Source organism: Phalaenopsis equestris, unplaced genomic scaffold (genome assembly GCF_001263595.1).
Source record: "Phalaenopsis equestris unplaced genomic scaffold, ASM126359v1 Scaffold000297, whole genome shotgun sequence".
Taxonomy (NCBI): Eukaryota; Viridiplantae; Streptophyta; class Magnoliopsida; order Asparagales; family Orchidaceae; genus Phalaenopsis; species Phalaenopsis equestris.
In genome coordinates, this window is record NW_018164739.1 from 4,117,954 (window position 1) to 4,142,331 (window position 24,378).

Here is a 24,378-nt window from a genome sequence, read left to right on the forward strand (position 1 = left end):
TTACGCCGGCGCACACACCCCGTGTGGGCGATCGAACCCACACGCCTATCACACCTACAACCTAAAGCCGGCTAGAAAATAAAACGCGAATGGGAAGAAAGGTTATACCTTCGCGTAGTTTGCACGACGCCTAAATAAGCCCGACGGAAACTTGCAGATAAAATGAGAGTCTTTCGCACCCTCTCGAAAGATTTTGAAGTTCGTTGTCGTTTCGGTCCGGCGAAAGTTACGACACCGGCAAGGCAAAAGCCGACATAGATATAGGTTCTAAGAAAAAAGTTTGAAATGACCTATAAAACTTAGATTTGGCCGAGAAGAAATGGAAGAAAGAAAAAAAATAAATAAATAAATAAATAAGTAAATAAAATAAAATAAAATAGAAGAAGAAGAAAATGAAATAAGATAAGAAGAAGTGGAAGAAGAAGAAGGGCCGGAGGATGATGATGAAGAAGAAGAAATAGAAAAAGAAGAAGAATGAGGGGTTGGTGGGTAGGGAGGGCGGCGGTGGCGAGTTTCGCCGGCGAGGGGCGGCGCCGGCGTGGAGGAGGCCGGCCGACAGTGGCTTCCAGCGGTCCGGGCGTGTGCGATCGCGAAGAATCGCGTGAGGGAAGGGAGAGGAGCGTAACTCTTTTTTTTTTTAGCCCCGGAGAGAGAATAGAGGAGAGAGTGAGGATAGAGGAGAGAGAGAGGGGCTTTTTTGCAAAAAAGCCAAAAAAAAAGAGAGGGATGCGTTGGTTTGGAGGAGGAAGTTACGGCTCTTTTTTTTTTAAAAAAAAGGAAAACTTTTTTTTTTCTTGCATTTAGGGGGAGAGAGAGTGCGTAGCCTTTTTTTTTTTTTAGGGTAATATATATTTTATTATAATAATAATAATAATAAAAATATTATTATTATTATTATTATTATCTCTCCGTCTCCTTTTTTTTTGCTGAACACTTCATCGTAGCGAAATGAAATTCTCCCCTAGGTAAATTCGACGTTCCGGACGCGACCGCACTGTCCGTTTCATCGTTCGGGATCGTTCAGACCACCTTTTTAGCTATTTGGGTCAAAACGATAATTTGCGCATTTTTACCTCGCCCGCGAAATTGTGGTGCAACGAACGCCCTTTTTTAGTGGAATCAACGTTCCGGACTCACTCGCGTGGTCCGTTTCGTTATTCGGGGTTGTTCAGACCACTTTTTTAGTAATCGAGTCCAAAATGATAATTTACGCATTTTTAGCCCGCACACGAAGAGTTAACGACATGGACGTCTTCCTTAGGTAATATAGACGTCTTGGACACACATAACATCAAAAATTGATGCCAACACCCCGCCGCCGCCACCGCAAGATGGGAAGGTTTAGGTTGCTCTCACTGCAGTTTCGATTGTGAGAAGATTCAGCCGTACAAGCGTGGTTTACAGCCTCAAGAGAACGACTTGAGACGAACATGTGCTCACAAAGGGGGTAGGCTTCTCTATCACTTTGGGGGATAATGCAATCGACAGTGGAATACAGGTGCCACCGGGATTGACGACAAGAACCAGAAGCTTCCATGAATGAGATTGAAGCTCCTACAAACCCTGGAGATTGTCGCGGGAGTGGATGCAGGAGCGAGGAGCGAGCACGGGAATGGAAGCGAGGAGCGAGGACTGGGGGCGGTAATTTGACATGGCAGACGGCAGTCCCGCCCCTCTTCTCCTTACTTATCTGTATCTTTCTCATAAAGGAAGTATTTTAATGGTTATTTCTAGATCTCTTACCTCCCCCTCACCCTTCCTTCTATGTAGGAGATTAATTCTTTATTTCTTTCATTTTCTTCATCAAAGGGAGTCTATAGATTGTTTTTCTTTTATTGAAGGGTTCAATTATGTTGTGTGTGTTTTTTAAATTTCTTGTGTAGGTGGTGGTACTCCGGTTGTATCCTCTTCCAAGGTGGTGATATGTCTTTCGTTTTCATCTTCCCTCTCTTCCAATCCCTTTAATCAATGACCACTCCAATCCCTCCCCAGCGCCCTACCGCCCCCTTTCTCTGCAGCATACGTCTTACTATCCAGCACTTTCCTGTCACCCCAAACTGCTTGCATCTTTGCTGACATCGCTTCTGACCCACCAGTCCTTGCTACCGCTGTTGCCCTGAGAGAGCAAATATTTGTTGTTCCTGTCGTTTCAACCACAATGTCTTGTTGTTGTTGCACAGGACAACCACCCCTATAGGTATTCCTGTAGTTTTCTCACCTCGCCTTTGTTGCCGCCACCTCTGCTAGCCATCTTGATCCACCTAGCCAACCTCCACCGCCCGTGGGATGCACTTTCAAGGTGTTTTTTTGTGTCATTTATGTTTTGTTGATGTTATTTTCAGTTTGTGTTGTGTTGTAACATTATTTTCTTATTAATAAAAGTTAATTTTGTAGTTCCACTATTTTTTCTAATAGTTCTGGTATTAGAGTAATTGTTCTTGAACATGTTTTGTTGGGCCTCTTATGGTCGAACTGTCATGACCTCCCAAACAAAATATAGCAAGCGTCCATAGGTACAACGCCACACCATAACTTGCTCTTTAGCTTATCTTTAATAGAAAACTCAACTAAGTACTGTTGATCCACGCGTATCTCATTTCTCTTTAGAATTGAGGATGTTTATGCGTAGCTAACTCCAATTTTTTCACCATCAAAGTGGATACTACATTCACACAACTCACGCCATTAATAATCAAGCTACTACTTTTTCTTTCATGGTACTTGGTACGAAAAAATACTATGCCTTAGCCACGAATGCTCTTTTTTTGACTTAGGGCCCATTTGGGGCAGCTTATTTGGTGCGGTGGCATTTTGAAAACGCACCTGACCTGTTTGGGTAAACTATGTTTTGGCATCTTATGTGTTTTCAAAACGCTGAAAACAACGTTTTCACACCGCACATATATAGGTGTTGTTGCAGCTTTCTGACAGCGGTTTGACTTTTCCATAAAATTAAAAATTTGTAATAGCCATCGTGCTTAGCTTATCAGCAGTTTATTTTTAATCAGCTTATTAGCAGATTATTCAATAAGCTGCAGCTGCCCCAAACAGATCCTTAGTCTATTGGACCCTCCTTACTACTAGTATTTCTCCCTGATTTCCCTAGAGTTGAAGTTCTTTTTCCCAATCCTCCTTTGCTTCCCTCTCACCGACTTCCTCGATGACACCCTGCTTAGTGAATGAAATAACTCGGCTCGTGGCACCTAAAACATCTTCTGGCTTGCACTGTACTAGGCCAATTACTCTTTTTTAGGTTTCTTTTTTACCCTATTGGTAGTTGCAATTGTAGGTGGTTGTCTGAATGAGGGTAGTTGTTTGATTTTTTTTACTGTCTCTTCACCTTCAAGGCTAAGGCTTGGGCATTTCTTAGTGATCAATAAACCTGGAGTTATAGACTATTCTCCTTGTTCGACCAACTCTCATTTCATCTGAAGCTAGACAAGTTATGCCATGAACTCCTCCGCTGATAGGTTTCTCTTTTGTAGGTGATGGGTTCTTAGAAATATACCTTGACGGTAATGAGGAGGTAAGTATTTCCTCTTCATCTCCTTCCTAATCTTCTCCCATTATTGTCATTTTTCTTCTTTACCTCTGCAAGTTTTTCCTCCGTAAAGAAGAGTTTTTTTTCAATTTGATGGGCGTAAGCTTCACCCTCTTGTCTTATGACACCTCCTTTTACTTGAAGATTCTTTCAAATGACTGCAACCATTCGATGAAATCATTTGGATCCATTTCTTTATTAAACTCTGGTAGATCCACTTTTACTTTGAAATCTCTATGTTCAAATTCTCGTCTTTTTCTCCTCTTTGACTCTCCATATCATGATCAAGGGTAATTTTCTCTGGGTTTCGTCATCAATCTTCACAAGTCTCTGAGAAAGCAATGAATCTCTAGCTGTATCTATTCTCAGGTAGGTTCTAGCATGTATCTTCTTGCTTGCGTGGTTAGGACTAGGGTTTGGGTTTGTGGGAATAGAAGAGGGCATCCGTGGATAAGGAAGCAAATTTTTTGGGGAGGAGATGTGTATGAAGGCTCAAAATCTTAGTATAAGACTAGGGTTTGGCTAGTTCTGATACTGAACGATACCGAATTTAACCCAAAACCCAATAAAGGGAAGTAAATTTTTCTACACAAAGCAAAACGTGATTACAATTAACGAACTTGAAATAGGAAAAATACGACACGAATCCAAAGACCCCCTCTAAGTGAGGTGGGAAGGTGGCGGCTAGGGAAATAGTGGTTGGAGGGCTATCCAGCAATCGGACAAGACCAACTAAGCAATGGTGAGGGGGCTTGGGAAGAGACAGAGCAGGATGGTGGTGTGAAAGGTAGTGGTGCCATGCAGAGATGGTGTAGAAAGGGGCGGCAGTAGCAAGGAATAGGTGGGGAGGGGCGACAACAACAAGAGATGGTGTTTGAGAGGGGTTGCAGCAACAAGAAAGAGGTGGAGAGAGGCGACAACAACAAGGGCTGGTGCCGGAGGGGCGACAACAAGTACATGGGGTGCAGGGAGGGCAACAGCAAGCAAACGAGGAGAAAAGGGAAGATAATATGCGGAGATAGTCACCACCTTGAAGTAATATACAATCGGAGTACCACCTGTCCTCGGATACAGCCATAACAAGTGAAAAGACGTCGATGGTAGAAAACTGAGTAAAAAATGACCTAAAATATAACAAATAACATATACATTATTCTAGGATATAGAGTGGGCTCCGTTCCATATTGGAGGGAACCATGCGCAAGGAAGGACAGCTCTGCCCTTCTCCTAGCTTGATCGAGTCGGTCGGCGTGCGGCACTTGCTACGCCTTCGCAGGCATAGGCACCCCTACGCCACTTGATGCCCTACTTTTGATACAGATATAGAACACCATCAAACTGGATCAATCTCATCATATCACTTATTGTGACTGTGTTAAAGACGCGATGAAGGAATTGACATTTGATTTTTTTGGGAGAAAATATTTCTTAAATTTTTATGTATGCAATGAGTTCTATTGAGTTGAACAACAGGATCGATCACCTAACATTTATCACGTGCATTTTAAACGTGTGTATGAAGAATTGAATGTCTAATTGCCTTTTAGTATTGATGTCTTGATTCAGCGGGCTCAAAGACAACAAATGACTTATGAGTTTTTTAGTTGGCCCCAACTCTCGGTATGAAGGTGTCAAAACAAATATCTTATTTAATACTAGATGTACTATTTTGAGGGAAGTCTATACTAGAATACTACATACGATTTTGAGTATTCATGCCTCTTCCATACAACAACCAAGTGCTATTGCTAGTCAGAAAAATACTGACAACAGTAACCTCAATCTCGTGAATTCTAAAAATCTAAGGTCGAATGTAGTTTTCTCTTACTGTCATTAACCTGCTCATACAAAAAGCACGTGTCAGAAATTGTTGAAAAAGAACCGGAAGGGTTCAAATGATAATCGGCTCACATAGTCACAACTAATGAGACTTCTCGGAATCAAAATCTCTCGGTCTCTGTAGATGAATATATTAAGTTCATCAATTATAAGGAATCATTAAAGAATTCCTCCTCTTTCACTCGACTTCCTTGATTAGGTAACAATGTTATTTGTCTTTTTTTCTCTTCAACACAATGAGTCATTGATTTTGGTGTTACAAATCGCATGATAGGTAATTCAAAACTCTTTTCTATTACTCATAAGCAACTTTCTTCCATCACTTTAGCAAATGAATCTTCCTTCAATGTTTTTGGTTTTGACTCCATCAATGTTACACCCATATTGTCCTTGACTTCTATCCTCAGTTTACCTCAATTCACTTTTAATTGTATTTATGTTAGCAAAAGTGCATATGCTCTTAAATATTGTATCTTATTCTTCTACTATTGTCTGTTTAAGGTTCTTATGAGGAAGAAGTATTGGTAAAGGATGAGAATCAGGAGGTTATACGTTTTAAATGTTGAGGTAACTCGACCCGTAGCCTATTTCAGCACCTTATCTCCTTTTGAGATACATTTTTTATTAGCACACCCGTAACTATCAATGTGTACCCTTAGTTTCAACATTTATCTTCTTTAGATTGTGAGTCGTGTCAATTTGTTATGCATCATTGTTTGTATTCTGTTCCCAAAGTTAATAAAAGAGTCGGTCATAATTTTGATTTGGTTCATTCTGATGTTTGGCGGCCTTGTCATATTCTATCTAATGGATTTTGATATGTTGTCCCTTTTGTGAATGATTTCTCTCATATGACTTGATTTTACTTTATAAAATCTCGTACATAGTTATTGTTACATTTTTAATCTTGTTGTGTTGAAATTAAAACTCAGTTCAATTTTTCAGTTAATATTTTAAGAGGTGACAATATATTAAGGATTTTTTTCTGCATTCTTTCAGATGTACATGACACAAAACAGGATGCTTCAGTAGCATCCTGTGTTGATACTTCATTCCAAAATGGAGTAGCTGAAGGAAAAAATAGACATCTTCTTGAGACGGTTGGAGTTCTTTTGTTTCAAACAAATATGCCTAAACAATTCTGGGTTGATGCAATCTCGACAGCATATTTTTTTTATCAATTGAATGCCTTTTATTGTTCTACAGGACCAAACACCTTATCAAATTTTATTCCCAACTCTCTCTCTCTCTCCTTTTCTTATTGAACCAAGCATATTTGGATGTTCTTATTTTATTTGTGATACTCATCCACAAGTGTCTAAACTGGATCATATGTCATTAAAATGTGTCTTTCTTGGATATTCTTGTTTGCAAATATGATATCGATGTTTTGTCCCTCTTAAATAGGTGCATGATTTTTGTTGATGTTACTTTTTATGAACAAGCTCCATTCTTTGGTGACTGATTAGTGTCTAAAGCTTCACAAAATTCCGATGAGTTGTTAATGCATAACATCGTGAGCTCTGATCTGGCTCCAGCTCCACCTCTAATGCCTCAACCTAAATCACTATTACTAATGTTTACTCAAGAAGGCTTCATTCCCTTAATCCTAGTCCGGCACCAGTATGATCTTCACCCTTCTCCCAGTGATCATGACTTTCTATTGCTTTTCGAAGACGTAAACATGGACCTCATTTGCTCATGTGTTAACTATAGTTAGTCATCTTCCATTTCTTTCTTGTTTTTTATTTCTCTTGACTCTGTTCGGGTTCCAAGATCTGTTCAACAAGCCCTATCCCATTCTGGATGGAGGGTAGCAATACTTGATCAGATGAATGCCTTAATTGAAAACGGAATTTGGGAACTGGTTGACCTACCTTCTGGAAAGAAGGTTTATGGCTATAAGTGGATTTTTGCAGTTAAGTTGCATTCTGACCGATCTGTAGCTCATCTCAAAGCTTGGTTGGTGGCTAAGGGTTATTTTCAATTTTGTGGGAGCGACTGCTTGGAAACATTCTCTTCAGTAGCTAAGTTGACTTCGGTTTGCCTACTCCTATCATTGTTCACAACGAATCATTGGCCTCTGCACCCCTTGGATGTTAAGAATGCTTTTCAGCATTGTGATCTTTTAGAAGAAGTGTATATGGAGCAACCTCTTGAATTTGTTGCTCAGGGGGTGTCTAGTAAAGTATGTTATTGTCTTCGAAAGTTCTTATATGGATCTGGGAAAGTATGTTATCTTCCAAATTCCTTATATGGACCGAAGCAAAACCCTCGAGCATGATTTGAAAAATTTAGTCAAACAATCGAAGAGCTTGTGATGCAGAGAAGTAGAAATGATCACATGGTATTATGTACTCAATCTGCTTCAGGAATCATTCTTTTGGTGGTTCATGTGGATGACATTATCATCATCGAAAGCGATAGGCAGGGAATCATAGCATTGAAATCATTTCTTCAAAATAAGTTCAGCACTATATATCATGTTTCCTTGAAGTATTTTTCTGGGATTAAGGTATCAAGGAGCAAGAAGAGCATATTTCTATCTCAACGGAGATATATGTTGGATTTGTTAGCAAAAATGGTAAATTATTTGTCAAATCATGCAGTGCTTCGTTGCTTCCTAATCTGCAACTTACCGCGGATAGAGAGTCCTTTAATGACCTTGAACAGTATAGGAAGTTTGTGGGAAAATTAAACTACCCACAATAGCTCAGCATGGCATTGCTTATTCAATTAGCACTACAAGTCACTTTATATCTTTCCCCACAATCCACATTGGTCAGCTTTGGAACAAATACTAAGTTACCTTAAGGAAGCTCCTAGAAAAAGGTATTTTATATCAAGATCATGGATATAGAAATATTGAATTATTTTCTTATGGAAATTGAACAAGGTTCAAGATTGATCAAAGATGCATTTCTGTATATTGCATCTTTGTTGGTGATAATTTGATCTCATGAAAGAATAAGAAACAGAATGTAGTGTCATGGCCCAGTGTTGAATCTAAGTATTGAGCGATGACACAATCTTCGCGTGAATTGATGTGGGTTTCTCAACTCTTGACCGAAATAGTTTTTAAGATGATAGTTCTAGCAAAGCTTTAGTGTGATAACCAACCTGCAATTTATATTGTCTCAAATTCTATCTTTCTTGAATGACACATTGAGATAGATTGTGATTTTTTTCGCGAAAAAATTCAACGGAATCTAAGTGCTACAACTTATGTGAAAATTGAGGAACAACTAGTGAATATATTCACAATGACCCATGGAATTGGGTCTCTTGTATTTTTAACAAGCTAGGCATGTTAAATAGTTTTAGGGGGAGTGTTATAGAAAGTAATAAGTATGAATCATGTATATTAGAAATTTTGATATTAGGCAACCTAATTAAAAGAGATCTTATTACAGGATATTTTGAATATTAGATTTATTATTAATCTAGACAGTTCAGAGTGTGTATTAATATGTAATATATGATCTCAATTGTGAATAAAAAAAAGAGAGATTTTTTCTAATACACTGTTATTTACATGAATCAAGCATTAACCTTACGATAAGGAACAACAATTTTTCATTTGAAAATCTCTAAGCTTTTGTTTGAGTGGCCTCTGTTATTTTTGCTGAAGCTACATTTTAAACTACGGATTCAATTAAGCCTTTTCAAAAGCTTGATTTCTAAACAAGCATTATTATTATTATTATTATTATTTGCTATTTTTTTTCTAGACAAATGTTGTCAAAAAGCTGTCCCAAATGAAGCATAATTTAACATTATTTCAAGCTGAATATTTAGTGATGTTAATAGCTTGATCTTATGAGCATGCTTGTAATCTTTATTTCTACATCAATGGTAAACATTAAAAGACATCCTAGCAAGTAATTCAGTATTAGTTTTCAGTTTATAAACATACCAAGGAACTCAGCATCTCTTCTATTACCTATCTTTCTTTACTTGGAAATAATCATTTTTAACTTCATTTTGCAGATAGTTTTTTCTCGGCCAGGCAACTTGAAGGCATTCAACAACTCATTTGAAGGCATTCCATCTGCATGTTGACCATTTTCTAGAAACCTATCATTTTTTAAGGTCCATCATTTCATTCTATTCTACCAGTTGATTTTTGGTTTAACAGTGCAAAATTTTTATAATATTTTTGTCACGACTTGGCTCAAAAGCTTGGAATAGCAAGGCAGAAACAGACACTCAGACGAAGAAATTTAAAAAAAAAAAAAGGACGAAGAAATTAAAAAAAAAAAAAAAGTTTAGCTATATGTTCTCGCCTTAGTATTTAAGCCTTATAGTCCAAGTCATGACAAGATCTATTTGACCGTCCATTCTCGCCTTGATTTTTCTAAGCTCTCGGACCTAATAGTGACAATTTTTCCTCTCTTGACAGAAATGAATAAAAGAAGATTCAGAAATCTAACCCAAATTGTTAGTATATGCTTAATCATGATAAAAATTTTTGCCTTTAACCCACCAAAACCTCCACTCCCAACCACCCTTGTTTCCTTTTGCACTAGATTGTGTAGCTTGTATCATTTCATGCTCCAAGACTTTCCTTGTGCATGTCATTAAGGTTCTGATTGGTTTAAATTCATTTTACTTCACAACTACACAGTGAGTATTTGCATATATACTAATTATTAGTCCAGATTATTTACATTAAGAGATATGAATAAATATATTTTTTTCATTGGTAATTTTGATATGAAACAACATAAATAAATAAGTATCTTCATCAACTAACACACTTTCATGAAAACAAATATCAATTCAATACTTCACCATTTTCATTTCCTTTCTCTTTTAATTCCATCAAACTAAACGAGGATCATTGGCTGCACATAAATCCAAAAGATAAAAAAATCTTGTTTCCTTGCACACTAATTCCTTAATTCATTTCCTAATGCTCTCAATTGTCTTTTGCAGATGAGTTATCAAGCATTCAACAACCCACCTCCATCCGGTTTCACTGTTACCATTATTTTCATTTTCAGAAAATAAAACGTTACATCTTTGCGAAGCTTCACTACTGTTTCCTTTATATTTTCTTGATGAAAATCAATGATTTAGATACCATTTTTTTTTTATTTAGAGGATTTTTTTTTTTTTTCAAGTAATCAATCTCTCGTTGTGGATCCACATGCATTATGTTAGACACAAATGCATTGTTTCAATAAAAGCTTTATCTTTGTTTCCCAGCCTCTTGCATCTCCAACTACCAAATAAAGCTGGTTGCTTCATTATTGCCTCATTGTCTAATAAGAATGATTGTTTTTGGATACTTTATGAACATATATTCTTATGGAAATAAATCAATGTTAGAATCATCAATAATGTTAGAACTATATTGAGGTTGCAGCTTTATGGTTCATATTTACTTCAGATAGAACTAAGGGTGGAGTTTGATGGGGGGGAGAGAATGGGCAAAGTTTGTATTTTTGTTGGCTTTGAAAATTTATGACCAGATCTGCTGCAATGTAGTCATTTTAGGTTGACTTGTAGAAGCAAGTTAAGCTTGAGCTGAGATTGTTGATCTGATTCCTTGCCTAAGCTTCCAAATAAACATCACAGACACAGCAACTGAAATTTATCAAACAAAAACAAAAATTGAGGAATAAGAAGCTGAAAGCAATGTGGATTCTGTAATTCTTATATGATTGCTGGCCACCATCGTAAATCCTGATGATAAATTTTCTGAAGCTAGGAATTATTTTGGATGCCTCTCATGCATTTATTTATTTATTTATTTATGTATTTAATACTTGAATGTCAAATTTTATATTTATAACACTCAAATATTTTATATCAATTAAAATATCACAATTATTAATTTTTAAGAAGTTTAAGCATATGTAAAACGCGAAAAATGAAAATTTAGCAATTATATTTGTAAATGCTTATAAAATTGTATCTACTAATGCAGCCTCTCGTGTTGTGGAAAAATTATTGCATCAAGAGTCTTGATGTAATTTTATATCAGGTCTCCAATCAGGGTCTGTACGTGTACAGACATATCTGCTCATGTATTAAATTGAGGTTCTGCCTGTACACGTGGCAGATATTGATTGGAGCTTTGATACAAAACTGCATCATAACTTCTTGTGGTTTTTTTTTTTTTTTGTAGGAAATGTGAGATAAAAAAAAAACTATAATAAAGATTTAAAAAAGCGATATCATTACATCCTCTATAAAAATCAAGAAGTATTTTATTGTCTTATTGGCAAATAATACAAGAAATACTTTCTAAATAAAAACAATTATATCACTTATTCTCATATTTTTCTTATTGAGATTAAAATTAAAATAATAAAAATATAAGGCAAATACTGAAAGTAAAACCAATCCGACGAACAGTTTCTTCTCTCATTATCTTCCTCCCTTAGGCTCTGTAGATGCAGTGAAAACTGCTTTCGACTTCATGCCATCAATTGAAAATGTTTTGTTCGCATATGAAGAGCAATCAAAAGAAGCGCTTATTGCGTACAAACGCTGCACTCAAATTTGCGTGCAGTGTAAGTGTATGATCTGAACCATTGATTGCGTGCAGTGTATGATCTGAACCATTGATTTTTTTTTTTTTTGTATGGGACCCACTCTAACATTTTTTGCGGTCCTGATCAGACACATCACGTAAATTTTGTGTGCGGTGTCCTCACGCAATAATTTTTGCATCAAAAGAGCTGTCATTGATCTGAGAAAAAATTGGAGCTTTATAAACGTTTTTTTTTCAGTAATATCAAATCAGTTTTTCTCCATTTGAAAGAATGGCTAAGGTTGGAGTTCATGAAGAAATGATCACTGTATAATGTAGGGGGGGATTGATCGATGGTCTATTTCTTGAGTTTTGGAGCTCAATTTATAGGCAAAGATGCCTTCTTTATAATGAAAAATATAATGATTGTGATATTTTCTTATATGATGTTAAAGATTTGAATGGGAGATTTACATGTAAATAAGAATTTTATTCAAGTGTTCGATATGTAAATACATTAGAATTGTGTGGTATTTATGCAAATGGCCGTTGACTTTTTTCAAAATTTCATCACCCTCATGGCAGCCCTTCAACTTCCATTCCCTTCACTTTATTTTAGAAAATTAAATAAATATATTTTATCTTCTTTTAAGAAAAAAAAATATATTGAATGAGAAAAGTGATCCCAAGACTTAAAATTTAGACTAAAGGAGGATAGTAAGAATGTACTCACCCATAATTATGTAGATAATTGTTATAATTAATAATTAAATTAAATTAAATTAAATTTGGGCAATGGATTAATCAAATTATTATACACAATAATTAACATAAGGCCAATTACAAGTAATTAAGTTTTCTTTTAAGTAAATAAAGTGTTATTGAATAACCATAATTAAAATTTTATTAGAAAAAAATTATTTAATTCTCAAGTTCTCAAAATAATTTTTCTTTTATTTTTTTATTTTCTTTTCGAACATTCATCAGTTTTTATTCAATAATCAAACTTTGAGAGTTCTTTAAATAATCTTGTTCATTCATTTTACACATGCATCACATGTCTCATGCTCATCACCCATATCAAAATATATTTTATTTTAAATTAAAAGCACATAAAATGGAAAAAAGATATTATTTTATTATTATATTAATTTCATTACCATACTAAAATTTAAAACATAATATCTCATTTTAAAAAAATGAAAATGAAAATAGAATTGGTTTAATCTATTGTTCTATTAGGATTCATAATTTAGGAAATGTGTTTGGAGTCCACTAATATGCTAACAGAGCCCACTAATATATGGTCAGGTGGTTTTGGAGAAATTATTGCATACGAACACCGAATGCATCTTTGCATGCAGAGTCCAATCCTGACGGTAGGGTCAGGATATATTTCAATTTTTTCTTTTAAAAAAAAAATTAGATGAGGCCCACTGAAATACATACTGACCATACGGTTATCACCTGATCTACAATCAGGATCGGAATGCATGCGGTGTCCGTCCCTATGGAATAATTTTTTATGGTTTTAAGTACACTCAAATCTCCAAAAAAAAATAAAAAATAAAAAAGAAAATGCTTATTTGTTCCAGATCTGAAGCTCCTCCCCGCAGTTTTCCACTTTCATGGCGTCTCACGCCATAGTTCTCCAAAATCTCTCTTTTATCCCTCCTTCTTCGCAGTCCTCATTCTTCCCAGTCTTTCAATCGAAATTCAGTTTTGCTTCTCGGTCCGATTCTGTTGCACTCAATGCCCATCGTCACCAAGAAGCAGAATCTTCACTTGAAGATAACAAGAGTAGCACTGAGAAGAAGAAGAAGAATAAGACAGAAAAGGAGCTTCGACCCAATTTCTATCACCAAACCTTGAAGAAATGGTCCGTCAAGATCTCCTCCCAGAGAACCAAGTTACCATGGCAGCAACAAGGAGCGGAGGAAACGGAGAGAGCCGTGCATTGCTCTCCGGCTACAGGTACGCATGTGGATCTTCCAACTAATCGAACCAGTTTAGTGTTCTCGGACGGCGGGTCGAAGTCGAGATCCGCGCGAGGAGACCTTGAAATCGATTCCTCCGACTACAATCAAGCGAGACCAAGGAACTCACCGCGTGCTTTGGCTGAGCGCAATTCGCTAACCGAAGCCAATTGCGTTAAGTTAGGGTTGGGAATTCGTTTTCCGTCAGCTCCTTGGGCACGACGAGTAGAATTCAAAAGTTCTAGGGTGCCGTGTGATCGTGATTTGGCTGACAATAGTCATGATGATGAATCTAGTTCTAGTAGGAGCACTGTTTCTTCATTTATTCGGAGGGATTGGGAACTTCAGATGCAAGAAGCAGAAGCTATTTCATTGCCCAGCGTTAGGGCCAAAGCAAGGAAATCCCAGTTTAGCATTCAAGCTGAAGCAGTTATCCCATATCAGGATCGTAAATATGATGCTGAGTGTCTGGAAGAATCAATGGATCGCTGTAATCCAGAAGATGCTGGAGGTTCTGTTGGTTCCTACTATGAAAAGATTTTGACAAATTCCCTTTCTGATACTGATGATTCAAGGGATTCTTTATCATTCCCATGGGGGAATGGGGATGATGTAAGCAAGATGGATCCTTTTCGCAGAAGAAGCAATACTGATATGGCTGAGAGAACCATTCCAGAGCCTGAGCTGCGTAGGCTTAGGAATGAGGCGCTGAGAATAAAAGAGAGAATGAGGATAGGTCCTGCTGGGGTTACTGAAGCTGTTGTGGAAAGTATTCGTCAGAAATGGAAGGAAGTTGAGGTGGTCAAGTTACGTATAGAAGGTCCTCCGAGTCTCAACATGAAGAGGACAAATGAAATTTTGGAGGTCAGATTTGTTCTTTTTTTTTTTTCTTAGTTCAATGCAATCATGAAATCTGATATCTTAGCTGGTTTTACTAGGCAAAACTTCCTCCTTTAAGATATTTCCTGTTCATGTTCTATATTGGTCATAATTATTATATCATAAGTAACTTCAGCACCATTAGACTTTGGAAGATTTGCATAAATATCATTCGATTCCTATGTTCTTACATATGGAACACCAAATCCTTAATTTATACATATATGCATGAAAAGGTGTATTTCACTTTTTAAAACTTGAAATAGTGGTATTTTTATGTGATATGAAAGATTCGGGCGCTATAAACTTAAAAAATGTGAACTCTCGGTTTCTAAATTATAAATACATAGGAATTTTTAGTGCACATGCAATAAAAGCATTATTCTCTGCCATGAGTTGCTATCTCAGTGATCAACATTGTCTAGAATCGGCTCAACTAAAGTAATGTGCTTTTCCACTGCTTGTAAAACTTTCCACCATTATCTGAGGCCGTTGCTATCTAGCAGCTGGTTGAATTTCATTTGTCTTGTAAAGCTATCGTTGATCATGCAAATTTTATTTGTAATGTTACATGTAATTTGGTATTTATTTCATTCCATTTCTCTTGTACCGAATGGAATAAAACTTTTTATCCCTGATCAGAGAAAAACGGGAGGCATTGCTATTTGGAGGTCTGCAAGTTCAATTGTGTTGTACAGAGGTCTGAACTACAAGCTTCCTTGTGCACGCTCGCTCGCAATAATCTCTGATACTACTACTAGTATGGATGGTTCAAGTTCATCACACTCAAATCATTCTACTAAAGCCAAGGGCACATTAAAGATTTTGGATCAATTTGATGCTGATATTGAATTATTTAGTGCAAGAACATTTGAAGCTCCTTTAGATGCTTCTCATATTGATTCTATTTTAAACCAGTTGGGACCAAGATACAAAGATTGGTCTGGTCGTGACCCACTTCCTGTTGATGCTGACTTGCTTCCTGACATTGTTTCTGATTACAAACCTCCTTACAGACTTCTTCCATACAAAATGAAAAGAAGCCTTACGAACAGGCAAATGACATTTCTTCGGAGGATTGCGAGATCCATGGCTCCTCATTTTGCTCTCGGTGAGAATGCTAGCTATTTACCTGAACGACTGCTCTTTATTTTTGTTTAGGGGCATTTACATACATTCCACCTAATTGCTATGTATTTACATATCTAACACCTAAACTTTATTTCATACATTTATACCCGCCCAAAATTTTCATATCATTTAAATAATATATCATTTTAACTTTTAAAAATGTTTAATACATCTTTTCATGTAAAGGGAAGGTGGTGTCTATGTAAAAACTGAAGTTCGCTTTAGATATGTAAATTCATAGGAATGATTGGTATGTATGTAAATCTTCCCTTCATTAATAGCAAGGGGTCTTGTCCTAGTATATCATCAAATTTTAAATTGTAGGGAGAAACAAACAACTTCAAGGGTTGGCCAATGGTATGGTCAAATTGTGGGAGACGAGTGCTATCACAAAAATAGCTATTAAGCGTGGTGTGCAAAATACTTCAAATGAGAGGATGGCAGAAGAGATCAAGGTAAATTAAAGAACCGAACTTGCGCCTTTAGGTTTTAATATGATTTTTATGAATTTGTTTTCGTGGTATTACTTTGAGGATACTGACAAAAAGTTCTAGATACAACGAGTTTTAATCTGTAAATGAGCTTTGAAATGATTATTTAACGTTGAAAATACAAGTTTTTGTGATCTTAATTATCACATAATGCTTTATGCAATGTATGCTGACCTTGGTGAACTCAAATTTGGTTTCTTTAGAAAATTTTTCCTTATAAGTTTTCTTTATATTAAATAGGATGCAATGGAGAAAAAGGATTCATGTAGCCGACCCCACGTAGTGGGATTAAGGCTTTGTTGTTGCTGTTGTTGTTGTTGAGATTTTTGGAGGGTCGAATTTTTAGGAGGCAAATTGGATTGTAGATAAAACACTACCCATAAATTTTGCCTCATTTAGCGATAACTTTTTGATCTTGGGTTCAAGGTTTCCCATAGGCACAAACTCCTATAGTTAATTATCCCTCCCGATAACAGTAGAACACTTTCAATTAAGGCTGGTCATTAATAATTGAATATTTAACATATAATAGTAACATACTTAGGATTTAAATTGTCTTCTTCATTTTTTTTTATTTCATCTTTTTATTTTAATACAAAATATTCTAATATATATATATATATATATATATATAATTTTATTTTATTTTATTTTTGGGGTGTCCATTTACATACATACCACACAATTCTTATATAATTCCATTTCTAACCCCCAACAATTCATACTTACACGTATATCACTCAAAAGTCAAATCTTTAACTTCACATCAAAAGTATTCCTGTTAAACCCACCCCAAGAACACCACGGTTTTGCGGTGTTTTGGTGTGATTTTGCGGTGTTTTGGTGTGATTTTGCGGTGTTATTGGGGATTTGTCGCGGTGTTATTGGGAGCTAAAGTTGTTAGATTACAATAGTTGTTAATCTATCTATGAATGTAAACATATCACACTAGAACATATTACAGTAGAACATATTTGTAAGCTATATAAAGACATCAAGTTCAATAATAAACCAAATTAACATCAAAACTCATATGGATTTACCATAAGACCCTTTTCAATTGTATAAATGGTCAAAAACATATTTGAAAATTAATGAAGCAAAAAATGAATTTGTATTTTAAATTACTATAGAGAACATAAATTAAGAGTAAATGAAACCCGAAGTACTACAATCAAATGAACTAATTAGTAATACACTTAGAACTTATTAATGAAATCTATCAACAGGCTAGTATATGTTTCCGTGGGTTGTGGTGTAAAACTGCTATTTTGTATTAATTACTAATGAACGTTTAGGAACATATTTTAATTAAAAAACAGTCTAATTGTATTGAATTTCAGTTGTATGCCTCATTGAGACAATCCAAACTTGCAAACAAATTTGCCTCGCATGGGATAACTGGTTCTTGGCTTTATGAAGCTTCTTTCTCTATTCCTGTAAGTCATGGTTCAAGTTAGAGAAAGTTAATGTTACATAGAGTAAAACTTTTTTTTAATGTAGAAATATATACTATTTAATCTCTTATTTTTTTTCCCAATGCCCTTTTATTCTGGAATTAGATATTTTTGATCGCATCTTAGTTGGGTCATTCAAATTGCATTCTCTATTTGATGTTTTTTTTTCTTTTTCTTGTTTTTGCTTTGATGGAGACGCTTTTCCGTTTAATATATCTTCAACATCTACTGATGATTTTTTCAATGATTCCAACATACATTGTTCAGCTAGTTCATTTTCTTGTACTTTGATACTAATTTGATATGCAAACTTTTGAATGTGTGGGCGAAATAGAATGTCACTTGAAGAGTCATTCAATATTTGGGACTCTTTAAGATGTTTATATTCATAAGTGTTATAATGTTCATTTTTACTTGAACAGACCATCGCAATAAGAAATATTTATTAGGAATTTTTGTTATATTTTTCAAGCTAAGAACTCGTGTAGAGTAATCACATAATAACCCCATCATTTTAATTTTTTTGCAGTTGCACGTGATCTTAGAATTAATCTTGTCAAATTTAACAAATCAGTGTTTGTTTATCCCCTGATTATCCAAATTCTCTACATAAAATTATGAATCACTGTCTATAGAGTATTCCACAGCAGGACCACCATAGCCCATATAATAAACCATCCTCAAACATTGAGTATAGTTTCCTCGCATAAAATGAAGTTGTCTGCTTCAACACTAGGCTACTTTTAACCATGGGCACAATTAAAGGCTGAGCACATTTGAAATTTTCGTTCTTCTCATTTTGTCTCCATGATTTCACAACATTTTCAAGTCCCACAAAATAGTCGGTAAGATAGTTTGTTGGCTTGGAGACACTGTGATCGATATTATTTGTGGTCTCATTTATTTATATTGATAAAATTCTCATTTCAAATATTTTTTTTATTGAAGGTTGTTGACCACATTTGTCTGTTATTGTACAAATCAGCTAACCAATACTGCATTGTAGGATTCTTTTCTCAATCATTGCATACCAAATTTTTTCAAACTACTCAGAATCACACTTGTTCATGTTTTTATAAAAAAAGTCATTCACACTCTTGCTACTCATACCACAATGCACCTTCAAATGAAAATTTCTTATAAATATGTCATTACATAATCTATGTCGTGTATGTTGGAGACCATCTTCAATAGCTCTTATCATTGTTTGGTCTTGATCAGTAAAAATTGTTGTTGGATGTTTGTCATCCATTATACGAATGAATGTTTTGAATTGTCACTTGAAAGATTCAATCATCTCATTGGACAAAAAACTAACTATAAATAGAACATTTTGTCAATTGTGGTTAACCCAAACAAAAGGAACACAACATAAATTATACTTATTCAGCTTATAGCTTGTATAAAAAATTATGATGTCCCCAAAACAGTCATAATTAAGTATGGACGTACCATCGCTCCAAAAAAAGCTCATCAATCTACCGCACTCATCAGTTTGGAAGTCCCACGCAAACATGTTATCCTCAGCTTGTCTCTCTGTGAACAATTGTAATAAAGAATTAGCATCACCTTGTTCAGTTCTCTCTTCTTTCTTTTTGAATAAAGTTAAAGGCAACTCTCTTCATACATTCCAGTTTTTTTTCTCCCCCAACTTCTGTAGCATGACAGTTAATTGCATTTGTTGCTCTAATCTTTGATTTTGTCATTGATCTCAACACATCTGCATTGATCTCGCTTATTTTTCTACTGGTACGCAAAAGATGCTTATCACCAGGTTCTGTCATGTGATAATTATGACTTTCTATAAATTTCTTAAATGTTCAGTTGCATTCAACATCAACATTATGTTGAATCATGACTGGACAGCCAGTCATTGTATCCATTTTTTCGAACTTCATTGTGTTTGTGAACTTTGACTCTTTTTTGTGACCATTTTTTCCACATACGAAGTCCATCGTTTTAATTTTCTTTGAGTTCGACCAAAAATTTTCATGGTCCATACGTATAGTGAATCTAATATGAGAGCATAAACACAATATTGTTCATATGTTTATTGCTCATTGTGGACAATGGTGCATAGAAAATTGCCTGCAATTGGATCATTGCAAACATTTACAATCAATAAGACAATATAGTGAGAGCTATGTTATGATTCTTCATATGTGAAAATGAAAACGGTCTTGGCCTTTTGGCAACTGTCAAAGTGTTTAATCAATGGTTATACGCAAAGAATAAGATTTATCCATGAGATGGTTGGGAGAAAGGCAGTTCCAAGCATTTTTCAAACATACTTTTTTAGGAAGATTTACATACACGCCACTCAATTCTTATGTATTAACATAGCTAACACCTATACTTCAATTTTACATGTATACCACCTTATGCATGAAAATGTGTATTTCACTTTTTAAAAGTTAAAATGGTGGTATTTTTTATGTGATATGAAAACTTTGGGCAGTATAAATTTAAAAACAAAGTTTAGTCGTTAGGTATGTAAATACTTAGGATTTGGTGGTATGTATGTAAATGCCCCTACATTTTATCATAAAGCTGATAGATAGCCAATCAAATCCTCCATAAAATTGTAAAAATCTCAAAAATGTACTTGTCTAAGTATTTTGACAGTTTATGCATGCCATGTACTGACTGCTGACTAATGCGCTTTTTTTGGTTTATATTTTGTATGAAATCTCTTAATTATTTTAGTTTGACACTTCTCTTAATTGGACCATTTGACAGGAATTGACAGGAGGAACTCTGCTTTCTAGGAACAAAGAGTATATTGTATTTTACCGGGGAAATGACTTTTTGACACCTTGTATAAGGGATACATTAATCGAAAGAACGAAACTGGCAGCAGGATGTTGAAGAAGAAGCTCGGTCCAGAGCATCTGGTTTAATTAGTTCAAACTCTAAAGCTGTTGAAGGTCCATTTGTTGCTGGTACTCTTACAGAAACTTTGAAAGCATACACTTACTGGGCAAACCAACCTAGCGGTGAGGACAGGGAAAAGATGAGAAGAGATTTAGCCTTATCACAGCAAGAGTCTCTTGTTAGATATCTGGAGCATAAGCTATCACTAGTAAGGTTTCCATTATCAGGCAGATTAATGCATCATAATTGAAATGAGGTGTTTTAACCTTAGTAGCATTTACATACATAGGACACAATTCTTATGTATTTACATATTTCGCACTTATAACTTTCAGATTTACACGCATAGCACTCTAATCTTTAATATTCGGTTATAGCACTTTTATGATCTTTTAAAAGTGAAATATACCTTTTCATGTGTAGGTTTAAAGCTCCAAAATGCTATATAAATATAGAAGTTTATTTTTGAGACATGTAAATACATAAGAATTGTGTGCTACGTTTTTAAATTTCCATATTTTTAAATATTAGATGGAATAGTTCATTTATTTCAGCTCCTTTTTCAATTGTTTTTGATTGACAGGCAATTGCGAAAGTGCAGAATGCTGAGAAAGCCTTGGCAAAAGTGCAGGAAACTCTACGACCGGCCAATCTTCCAACCGATCTCGAAACTGTTACCGACGAGGAGCGGGTCTTATTTCGTAAAATTGGACTTAAAATGAGATCCCATCTACTTTTAGGTGATTTAATTCACCAATTTTGTTAATCTCTTTTTATTGCAGTTTACATGGTTAAGAACTTATTTCTTTAGAGATTTCAAAAATATTTTATAACAAATTTGTTAGAGGATCTAATCGATGTTTTGCAGGGAGGCGTGGAGTTTTTGATGGTACCATAGAAAACATTCACCTAAATTGGAAACATATGGAGCTAGCAAAGATAATTGTCAAGGCAAAAAATTTTGCTCAGGTAAAGCATATTGCTATCTCTATTGAGGCTGAGAGTGGTGGGGTGTTGATTTCAGTTGATAAGACCACCAAAGGCTATGTAATAATTCTATATCGAGGAAAGAACTACCAGAGACCAAACATTTTGAGGCCGAAAAATCTTTTGTCAAAAAGGGAGGCACTAGCACGCTCCATAGAGCTTCAAAGGCGTGAGGTGAGAGCATAACTCATTATTTTTAATTTTGTTCAGTTTAGTCTGTTCTTCGCCTAATTGATTCTCAAATTGTTATTCATTTTTTGAATTGGCAGGCTTTGAACTATCATATCACAAATCTGAACCAAAAAATCCGGATGCTGAAATCACAACTTGTAAGATATGATCTTTTGTTAGAACTTTATAGATTTTGTTAACTTTCAGTGAAAGATAAGTGGTGGAATATGGGAGAGATTAGGGGTGGCTCTCACCTCTCTAGATTTAAGAAAAGCATTGTATATGATATTAAAGTTAACCCTTCAATCCTATGGATGCTGAAAGCATTGTATATGATATAAATTATCTAAATTTGAGTGAATTCTTTGACCTTTCTCATTTAAAATTTTGGTGCCGCCACTTGTTAAGAGATCCTTCATATTTTTCTAATATCTGCAATGTTCTATGCCATTTGAACAGGCTCAAATGAAACTTAACAGAGAACCAAGCAGTCAAGATACATGCAGTGAAGTTGTAGATGATTTTTCTGATGGTAATGTTGAGGTAAGTGCTTTTAAAAAGACTTTGCTATTGTTTCTTAGTAGGTAAAGCAAAGTTGCTTCTGTTTGGATGAGATTCTCAAAAAGTTGTTTTAAAAAAAACTGCTGTTGAGAAAAAAAAATTTAAAAAATTTGAAAAAATAGCTTTAAAAAAATTATACAGTGTCATAAGATGATATTACCTCCTGAATTAAAATGCTTCATCAGGATGAATGTGAAGAGGCCCATCTAGAACGTATGCTTCAACGGGAAAGGAGATGATTCCGATTCGCTGAGCAGAATTCAATTTTGAAAGAAGCAGTTCCCTATTATTGAACAGGCTTCAATACACCTTCAACAATGTAGTTTTAAGGTTCGACATGAGTGCCAACACAGAGGTAACTGCAATATGTGTTTTTCATGAAATACTTGTTGGTTTTTCCAAGAAAAAATTGCCTTATTTTGATCTCTTATATTCGAAATTTTTTTCTTCAGTGAAATCAGCTAAATTTTGTTTGAATTCATCAGGTTTTACTCTTAATCTGAACGCTCCCCACTTGTTCTCTGGGAAACTGTGTTCGCAATTTTTTTTTAATGTGTAATTAATCTAAACATTTGTAGATATCAAGTTTGAGTGCAATTTTAGACCATATATGTTTAGTTTCGTTTTGATTTATTGTACTATTTAGATTTTCTGGTGTAGTTTCTTTTGTATTCATGTTTAGCTATGTTCTTTCTTGTTTATACCTGTAAATTTTGGTGGTAGCCATATGTGAAGAGAAAAATAGATGATGCATTGTTATTAGAACATTTCAATTTTATGAGAACTATAATGATAAAATGAAGTGGGCACACATGCAACCATGAATGTCACTAATGTGTTCCTCATTGAGCAAAGTGCCAAATAGTCCCTTGACTATTTACATCAGGCTCGTTTAGTCCTAAAGTTTGTAGAAGTATCAAATTGGTCTCCAAATTTGTTAAGTTGGGGCTCTAATAGTCCTGCATAGGGAGTATTTTAGCTCTAACTTTATAAAGAGTATGGGGATTAATTTGACACTTCTATAAATTTTGGGACTAAAATGGTCTCTTGTAAATAATTGGGGACTATTTTGACACTTTACTTGTTCCTCATTGGCAACTTATTTAAGGGGATTGATCGCCAACCTTCTAACCAAAAACTACGAGAATAAAAAAGGATGTAATCCTATGTAGTGATTTGAGTCGATATTGATTAATCACGCTATTTTAAGCCTATTTTTATCCTCAATTCAACTATTTGAATTAGGCATGAAATCATCTTGACCTTCTAAAGCTCATCTAGAGGTATATCAATGCACTATGAACTCATTTGAGCTCTATTCATTCAAATTCGATTTCAATCATTAAAATGCTTGGAGATTTGTAATTCACTTAAAAATTGAGAAATTTACATACATACCGTACATTTCTCATGTATTTACATATCTAACACCGAAATTTTGATGTTTACATTTATAACACCCTGGTGTCATGATACTATGCATGAAAGCATGTATTTCACTGTTAAAATGATAGCAATGGTGGTATTTTTTATTGAGATGGAATAAAATTTTATGGTTCGATCAATTAGAATTCAAAATTATACTGTAGAATATGATCACATCAGTTTGAGAAATTCGGAACAAAATTTCAAGCCGAAACACAACAAAACAATCTCAGAAAAGCCTACCGAGATTTACGTGGAAAATCCTGATAAAGAGAAAAAATCACAGAGTCACACCATTAAAAATTTTCACTATAAAGAACCATAGTTATACAAAGATACACATTCAGATTAACTCTCTGCAACCAAATAAACTTATAGAACTTCGCTTCATGATCTTACAAGAGAAAGCGCTCGCTTCAAAGTCAACCTCCTGGCAATTCATCTTGACTGGAAGTCCCTATCGAGAAACAACGTACTCTGTTGGTCTTTCGCCGTTCGAATTGAAGACTAAAGAACCGTAGATAGTAGAACTGTCTCGGCGGCGTAGTTACAGTGAGAAGCA

General features: G+C 35.1%; 2 protein-coding genes across 2 annotated transcripts in view; both read left to right on the forward strand.

The window, feature by feature from the left end:
- LOC110025272 overlaps positions 1–9,467 on the forward strand; it is a 123,376-nt gene extending 113,909 nt beyond the window's left edge. The window contains exon 24 of the mRNA XM_020725668.1: positions 9,371–9,467. Coding sequence (XP_020581327.1) covers positions 9,371–9,442 — 72 coding nt within the window. The 3' untranslated portion in view covers positions 9,443–9,467. The remainder of the gene's footprint in view (positions 1–9,370) is intronic.
- Positions 9,468–13,472: 4,005 nt separating this feature from the next.
- LOC110025417 (CRM-domain containing factor CFM3, chloroplastic/mitochondrial-like) lies at positions 13,473–23,045 on the forward strand. The gene is given in 11 exon segments (XM_020725880.1): positions 13,473–14,704; positions 15,362–15,830; positions 16,175–16,305; positions 20,538–20,653; positions 20,655–20,880; positions 21,256–21,412; positions 21,541–21,833; positions 21,929–21,988; positions 22,290–22,373; positions 22,577–22,746; positions 22,877–23,045. Coding segments are annotated over 10 exon segments (2,802 nt in total). The 5' UTR covers positions 13,473–13,492; the 3' UTR covers positions 22,631–22,746; positions 22,877–23,045.
- The last annotated feature ends 1,333 nt before the right edge of the window (positions 23,046–24,378 follow it).